Source organism: Aythya fuligula, chromosome 1 (genome assembly GCF_009819795.1).
Source record: "Aythya fuligula isolate bAytFul2 chromosome 1, bAytFul2.pri, whole genome shotgun sequence".
Taxonomy (NCBI): Eukaryota; Metazoa; Chordata; class Aves; order Anseriformes; family Anatidae; genus Aythya; species Aythya fuligula.
In genome coordinates this window covers 40,153,014-40,161,683 of record NC_045559.1, presented here as the reverse complement: position 1 = coordinate 40,161,683, position 8,670 = coordinate 40,153,014, and the positions used below count along the sequence as shown (strand labels likewise).

Below are 8,670 nucleotides of genomic sequence, written 5' to 3'. Positions count from 1 at the left end.
GCGCTGCCGCCTCCCCCCGCCCCGGGGAGGAGCCTGGGCCCCGCGTGGGGGCTGCGGGGGGGTTGCGGGGGGGCTCCCGGGGCTCGCAGCTCCCGGGGAGGCGCCGCTCGCTGCCCGTGTCCCCGCTGGCCGCCCGCGATGCTCTGCTGGCCGTGCCGGGGCGGCGGCAGCCCGGGGAAGGGACGGAGGCGGGGGCTCGGGGGGGGCCGCTGGTATTCCCCTCGGAGTTGAGCCCGGAGGGGAGGCAGGAGGAAAACAACAAGTAGTTGGCGCCGCGGGAGGAGGAGGGGAGCCGCTTTCTGCCCCCTGGCTCAGGTACCGGAGGGGCAGGGAGGGGGGCGGCAGGGACAAGGTGGTGGTGGTTGGGGGGGATCGGGAAGGATGCCCTGCGTTCCCCGGCTCGTCCCCGAGATGCGTGGTTTCCCTGGGAAAGTGGCAGCCCCGGCTCCGCACGAACGGCTTCTCCAAGGGTGTGCCTGCCGCCCGAGCTGCTTCATCCCACAAAGCAATCCCTCCCTCCCTCCCAAAATAGATGGGGAGGGGGGAACAAGCCTCCCACCCCTCTTTATCTCCGTAGGAAGCTGCTCGGCTACCACAAGGCAGGTGCCCGCTCTCTGTTCCCCCAGCCCTGCGAGGAGCTGGCGGTGGCGGTGGTGGCGGTGGTGGCGGTGGGCTGGGCGGCTGATCCTGCCGGGGGGAGCGCTGACAGCTCGCAGCTCGCCCCGGGGGGACCGGGGGACCGCCTGGAGCCGTGCCCGGGGCGGCGGGGGCCGGGCTGGGCGGGGAGCGGCGCGGTGCTGCCGGGGGGGGGCTTCTCCCTCATCCCTCATCCCTCATCCCTCACCTCTCTCCTCTGTCCGCGTTGAAGGCGCAGAAGCTCGTCCCCCCCGGACCCCCCCGCTCTGCCCCCTGCCCAGTCATGTCCCACCCGGAGCGATGGGGAAGCTCGAGGACAACGAGAGGGTGATCCTCAACGTGGGGGGCACGCGGCACGAGACCTACCGCAGCACCCTGAAGACCCTGCCGGGGACCCGCCTGGCCCTGCTCGCCTGCGAGTCCCGCAGCGAGTCCCCCGGCGCCGAGGAGCCGTCGCCGCCGCCCCCGCCGCCCCCCAACCCGCCGCCCCTGGCCGGGGGCTGCCCGGAGCCCGGCAGCGGCTGCGGCCCCCGGGTCGGGGGCGGCGGCGGGGCCAGCGAGTTCTTCTTCGACCGCCACCCGGGGGTCTTCGCCTATGTGCTCAACTACTACCGCACCGGCAAGCTGCACTGCCCCGCCGACGTCTGCGGGCCGCTCTTCGAGGAGGAGCTGGCCTTCTGGGGCATCGACGAGACCGACGTGGAGCCCTGCTGCTGGATGACCTACCGCCAGCACCGCGACGCCGAGGAGGCGCTCGACATCTTCGAGGCGCCCGACCTGCTGACGGGCGAGCCGCCCCCCGACGGCGACGACGACGACCTGGCGGCCAAGAGGCTGGGCATCGAGGACGTGGGGGCTGCCGCCGGGGCCGCCGACGGCAAGGGGGGCCGCTGGAAGCGGCTGCAGCCCCGCGTCTGGGCGCTCTTCGAGGACCCCTACTCCTCGCGGGCCGCCAGGGTAAGCGCCCTCCGACGGCGCTGCCGCCCCCGGGGGGCCCAGGGGAGACCCTGCCCCTGCCTCTGTCCATGCCTCGGGGTGCTGGGGTGGATGGTGGGGGCGCGGGGTGGCGAGGGGAAGCATGGCCGGCTTGGGGTGGGAGTGTGGCTTGGGTGGGTCACCACCATGGGGTGATGCTGGTGGCCCTCTGTGTCTGCAGGTGGCAAGGGGCTCCTTTCCGAGGGCCCCCAGGGCGGTGTGTGGGGAGCCATCATCCCACCCCAGTTCTCAGGGTAGCCTTGGGTTTGGGGTGAGGTGGTGGCAGCCGCATAAGGCCACCTTGTCCCTTCAGCGTCCCTCTGTCAGCGCTGGGAGAAGGTCCGAGTTCAACGCAGTGCGTGTGGCAAAGGGTCACCCTGACTGCCCGCACTGGTTTCTCAGGGTCACCCTCACCAGCCTGTGACTAGCAGGTTGGGGAACAGAGTAAGCTTTCATTATTTAGGTAAGGAATTGAGTTTTTGATGCTACTTTCTGCTCTGGAGTACGATCTGGATTTTAGTTCTGCTGGATAGCTGCTGCTATCAGTGGTGACGGGAGTTTGCTTTCTTAACCCTGGCTTTGGAGCAAACTAATAGTTGTAACTCCTTTGGGAGAAATACACAGCCATGCCTTGAACGTAGCTGTGACAAAAGCAACCAGCAACATATCCTCCCTGCAACGCGTGAAAAGAACTTGTAACGGGAAACGTGCTTGAATTAAGAATATCAGTAAGTGTTTTGCAGTGTATTTACTGGGATTCCCCGTGAAGCATTCAGACCTGAGCCTCATCCTGCAAAAAGTGCAGTTACAACCAGTGCCATCCCCCGATCAGCCATACCAATTTTGTTGCAAGCCGATAGATGCGAGCATAAATGTGTGGCTCACAGATTTCTTGAGTTGCACCTCATGGCCTGGCGCAGGTTCTGTGAAACTTGGCAACCCCCACGAACTTAGTGGGATAGGCAAAACAGAAAGCAACATCCTTGTAGTTATTACTGACATTTGCCGAGTGCCAGCACTGTTAATATTTTCAAAGTGTCCAACAATTTGTTTACCTTTGGCAGCTGGCTCCAGCTGATAGTTGAAGTACATTTTTAATACTGGATTAGTTCTGAAGACGCTTCTGGGAGTTTTTTTCTGGTTTTGCTCATTAACGACTCGCACGTGTTGCTCACATCCTCGCTGCCGGAACTCCACAGCTCCTTTTGCTGTCAGGTACCTGACAAAACAGCAGTGTGCAGCGATCCTGCTGCAGCCTGTCTGTCACCACTGCTTCTGTCAAAGTTGCTGACAGCAGCGAGCCTGCAGCTGTTATGCTACGGAGCCTTCCCCGTGGACTGTGCTGGGGCACTGATGAGCCTGAAGTAAACATTACATGGAAGGTAGCAGAAGAAATACGAGGGTAGGGTGCTGGTTGCCATTACACCCCAAAATGAGAGCTGTCACTTGTGCTTTCAGCCCACTTCAGTCCACCCCGACAGAACCTGTAGGCAAGGTTTGCCCAATTTCCCATCCATGCTACACCATCAGTGGGTTGGGTAAAGATATCTCAAATTTGGAAATGAGCACTAATTAAGTTGATGTCATAGTGTAAGATTAACAATACTGATTTCTTAAAAACTGGTTTTAAGTGTTGTGTTCTGGTTTCTACCACAGGCACCGTCAGAGCTGTAGCAACAGTGTCTAAATTGGTGTTTTAATTTTCTTCTTCAGTGCTGCTACTCTGTATAGTGATCTTTCCAGTAGGAAGACAAGTTGCAGAATCCTGGCAAGTTTTAAACCATAAAGCACCTTTGCACTTAGGGACTGGCATACACCTGGTGTTCACACCTGAACACATAGCAGTTGAGGTGATGGGAAGCTCAGCGTGGAACTGAGATGTTACTGTCAGTTCAACATTTTCCCACACCTGAGAGAGAGAGAAAGAGAGAGAGAGAGAGAGACGTTATTTTCTGAGCATTCTGGCAAATGCCAGCACATTGTTGTGTGTCAGCTGAAATGATGACTAACTCTAAAAATATTTGGGTGAAATCCTGGCCTTACTGAAAGCAAGAAAAACTCCGTGAACATCAATCTTGTCTCATAGTGTTAGCTACTGACTCATGCACTGCTGGGATTATGGTGAGACTGCTTAGTGGTAAACTTTCTTAGTAACTGTGGTAATTATTTATTTATTTGTTTAAAGCGTTGCTGCCTGATTTAACTTCCACGATATCCATTCTGGGAAATATGATGTTGATTAAAAACTGGATATTTGTTATTAATGAAATGGTACTTAATATTTCTGATTTTCTTTATCCTAAACTGTGATCTCTAAAAATAGAAATTTATAGAAATTCAAATATAAGTTGCCATGGTAACCTATTGGGGGATAGTGCACGCACAAGAGTATTCTAGCAAGACCATCCAATGGTGTTATATAAATAGAGAAACTAGTTTGTTGACAAAAAGGTTTGCTTCATTGGAGATTAAAAAAAAATCAACTTTAATGTGTGCAGTTTGTTAATCAGTGAGTGACATCTACTAGCCATGTTTTTTTGTAAATATAGAATGTAATACACATATATATAATTACTTTGAAACCTGCAACTCTTTACTTTGTATTTCAAGTTCAGGAGTTTTTTTCTGAATATTGTTTTTGTTTTCATTTTGTCATTTTGGGTATCATAGTCTGTGAATTGTAATTAAAGGGTAGAGTGGTGCTCCTTTCACTCCAGGCTTAATAGAGCTATCATTCACAAACTTCCATCTGACAGGACACTGCTATGTAGCTGCAGAGATGCTGGCGTAAGATACTGTCACAGAAGAAGAAGCGTTGGGCAAATAAATCTTCCTGTGTGTTGGTTTAAGCAGCTCTGAAGCAGATCCTTATCCAATTCTTACCTCAGTCGTGTGAACTGAGTGTGACTAGTTAACACCTGTAGACTATTTTGGTATCCTTTGGCATCCCTTGCCTCATAAGTACAAAGTATTCATTATGCTTTAGTGCAAAGAAATGTCTAAATAGTTTGTAAGAAAGTACAAGAGGCATAATTAAGCAGGAGTTTGAAAGAGCGTCTGCAGATGCCCAGAGGGACCTAGAATGTCAGTGCCAGTCTCAGATATCATATTTCAAATTAATTAAGCTTTTAAGGCCTTTTACTGTTGAATAATAGTTGAAGTATGGCACTGCTTAAAGAAATAATTATCATTTGTCATTGATTTTTCCTAAGGATTATGGATTATTCATGTACTTAGCGCAGGAACTCACAGATGCCCTGGGGAATCTCAATGCTCACAGCTGTCTGTCCATCCCTCTGAGAAGCCTGTCTGTCTGTGTGTGGAGCTAGGATGGGGAAGCCAGGGTGGATAGGTTGGTGGTGGTCTGGGGCACGCAGTCAGGCACTGCCTGCTTGTCCTGTGTCATGTGTGGTGGCTGTAGGGACCTGGCATAACCCCTGTGCTGCACCTTTCTTATCTGTCAGAAAGACCATCATTATTTGGTTTGCAAGGGAAGGATAAAAGCTAATTAGCATTTGTATTTGTAAAGTTTGCTTGGGTGTTCACAGAAATGCAAAAAAAAACAAAACCAGAGAGCCTTGCAGTTTGGGACTTATGCTCACACCTTGCAGGTGTTCTTAAAAACAGTGATCCTACAGCACTTCATCGTGACGCAGGGAGCGGGACATGAGCAGTAAGCAGCACTGCTGGCTGGAAATGCAAAGTTCCTGTGTGCTGCTCTACGTGGTGGAGTCACATCAGCAGAGGCTTGTTGTAATGCTTCCACTGGCCTCGAGCATTTGGTGAGGTTAGTTGTAGGAAGGCTCAGCTGAAATAAGTCAGGAGGGAGAATGGGGAGAATATGATTTTATGGATCCCCTCAACAACCTAAAGCCCCAGAAATCATATTGGAGAGCATTCTTAATAAAAGTAACATATATTTACTTGGTAGCTTGTGCACTTTTTTTTTTTTTTCCAGGAAACTAGATACCTGTCATGTCCCAGGGTGGCCGAATTGCATGGTTTATATTTAGGACTTTGGCTATTCATAATGCAAAACAGCTTTTATTTCTGGTGGAAGCAATGCTGCTGGGACAGTCTGATGGAGACACTGTAAATAGAGTGGGGAGAATATGCTTAGCTCAGAATATACATTTGTAGGTTAATAGCGAAGAGAAGAGTTCATTTGCTTTCTTAAAAATATAAAAGCCATTTAATTTATAAGTGCAAGCCTTTACTCTCTATCTTTTATGCAAGAAGGAAAGCAAGTATACTTTAGATCTTACTATTAAGTAATTCTTTAATTATGAAGACTTTCTATCTGAAAATGATTATAGAAGTGTACAAAGAAAATAGTAAAGAATGGCAGAGAAACTGAAAGAGGGATTTCCTCTTGCCATCTTGGTAATCAAAGTGTTGAATTTTATTTCTAAGTGGGAAAGGAGAGTCCATTCTCTTAAATTGGCTAAAAACAGTGGTTCTGCTTAAAGCATTCAGCCTATGGGAGCAGTAGTTGCTTTTAAAGCCACAGCAAGATTTGTACCTAGTGACAAACACCATGAGGCAGCACTGTTAAGGGCATTTGTATGCTCCATAGTGTACACAGGATGACTAAATCACATTATAAGTCATTTTTTATTAATTTATTTCTGGAATGCTGGCTGTTGAAAGACTTAATTATAAATTGTTGCTTAATGAGTTACCTGTTCAACATGGGCAAGTTTGATCTACATTAAATTTAGTTGGAATATGATGGCACTGATATATCGGTGAGGTAAAATCAGAAAGATTTCTGCCTCCCTAACTTCTGCCTTTTTCTTCTACAGCTGTTCTGCCTGCTGCTGCTACTGTTTCCATGGAAACAAGCCAGCTCTTGGCTTCCTTTTTCCATTGAAAACAGCCTTCTCTCTGTCACTTATTAATCTCGGAGAAGCATTTTGTCATGGCTCTGACATGAACGCCACAGAGATGATCTGCCCTATCATTTCAGAAATAGATGCTGTCACATATTTGTCCATGCACATAGCCAGGTTCGTTTTCTGACTGAAATAATTTGGTTAATGGACTTATTCAGTATTTGCTTTGGTGTAACTGGAAGTGGAAATTAGCCTAACACACATAGCTCAAGATAATAACAGTGTGAGAATTATTCTTGGTTGAGAAATCTGGCAGACAGGATTCTTTTATGCAGTTCAGACATAACGCTCTGCTCTCTGTCATGTTTTGTTTACAACAGTGAAATGCTAAAATGATTTACTTTGGGGGTGAGAATGTGTTTTCAAACCTACTAAGATGGTGGAGGAGGAGTAGCTCAAATTCTGGTGAATATAAGGTATCACACAGAATAATGCCATCATGCAATGCAGTCAGGGTAAGAAAAAAGTGAATTAAAAATGGTATATTCAGGGACCCTATATTCATAAAGTGTCTGGTACTTAGCCCGTGATAAATGTATCAATGTTCTTTGAAGAAGCCAACATTTTTTTGCCTGTTTTTGTGAATTTGTGTTAAATAATAGTTAAAAAAAATTCAGAACTCGGACTAATCTCAAGTCCTTGATTAGTTTCCCTCTTTGCAGAAACTCTAAGATGTTTTAAAGAAACTCTGTGTAAAACTTATTTGCCCTTTTTGTCTTCAGCAGTCATTGGCAGGAAGTGTCTGTTCTCTTCCTATGAAGTTACCTTGCAATCAGGGAAGAAGTATCAGAGAAGAGGAAAGGCATCTCTATGCAATTTTTAAATATTTTTATATTCTGATTGCAAGTGGTGTTTTGGTGTTGTTCAACTCCACAGAGATTCCTGCTCTTAGCTGATCTTGGGGAAACATGGTTTCCTTCAGCCAGAACAGTAAAGAAAGGGTTTGTACTCTCCGTATTTAGCACCTGATGGGATGGGATGTTCCCTTTTAATTCTCTTTGCTAAATTCTTCTTCAGACATTTCTGCTGGCAGTGTGATTTGCATAAGCTTACTGATCCCATGTAGGAGCTTGTGGGGATTTCTGCTGTTTACTTTTTACCATGAGTAAAGTATGTAGGCCAGTAAAAATACAGATAGGGTAATATATGGAGTATGAAGCTGTTGGTTATAATTCTGCTAAGGATATTTCTTATAGTAATACTTTCTTACGTGTGCAGTTGCTTCTAAAGAGCCTTCCTTCTGATGCAAGGGCTGAAGTATGAGGATATTTCTTGCACCAGAAATACTTTGAAGTGGTGAACGCAATATACAACTATGGAAATGTGTACAGACATAGTAATATAATCTTAGCATTGGCAATTATCAAATTTAGCATTATCAACATGATAAAAGGGATTTAAGTTGTTAGTGCTGACCTGGTATATTTACATACACGTGTATATATTTCTATAACTGAATGGTAATCATGTCAGAAAGAGATCCAGAAACAGTTGTAGAGAAAGAACATGAAATCACTTTTCTTTTTTTAGTTCTACAAATGTGTTTAATTAACATCATTGTTAGTACTTTATGATGACTAAAGCACTTTTGAAAGAAAAACTCCACTTCCATCTGTTAATCAGTAGTGTTAAAAATAGAATGCCATCTAATCACATAAAACACATTTTCTTGTGATTTGTAATTTGCTTTACAGAATTTTTGACTGAAGTAGTGACATGAAGCTTAAAAAATGGATTATCCAATTATATATTAGATCTCTGTTTTTTTCCCTGTCTGAAGATTTTGAGATGTTGCTGTGGTTTTGGTCTTTATACCTGTAGGTTAACTATTGCAGGAGTGTAATAATTCAATCTTTTCTTATGACAGACAGCCTTTTTTAGTTTCTTAGCATTTCTAGGTGAACCTTAGGTATCAGGTCTTTGATATGCTCCTGAAAAAATGCTGTAAATAGAGGAGAACAGTCTTTTATCCTGGTGCTGAATAATATGGTAAAGTTTACTAATATGTGTTGAATAAAGAATATGCTATCATTTAGTCTTATTTCTGAGATAAGTAAAGTTTCTTAAATATGTACATTGTCATTAGTATATAGCATACAAATCCTTTTTTTTTTTTTTTGTTTCTTTCTTTTTCTTTTTTTTTTTTCCTTTTCAGTATGCCTAC

The 8,670-nt window shown here is 46.6% G+C and overlaps 1 protein-coding gene across 8 annotated transcripts in view; it reads left to right on the top strand.

The window, feature by feature from the left end:
• The first annotated feature begins 253 nt into the window (after positions 1 to 253).
• KCNC2 (potassium voltage-gated channel subfamily C member 2) overlaps positions 254 to 8,670 on the top strand; it is a 98,167-nt gene continuing 89,750 nt past the window's right edge. For all 8 annotated transcript variants that reach the window (XM_032203868.1, XM_032203886.1, XM_032203843.1 and 5 more), the window contains exons 1-2: positions 254 to 315; positions 869 to 1,593. In XM_032203868.1, the coding sequence (XP_032059759.1) occupies positions 937 to 1,593 (657 nt within the window). In that variant the 5' untranslated portion in view covers positions 254 to 315; positions 869 to 936. The remainder of the gene's footprint in view (positions 316 to 868; positions 1,594 to 8,670) is intronic.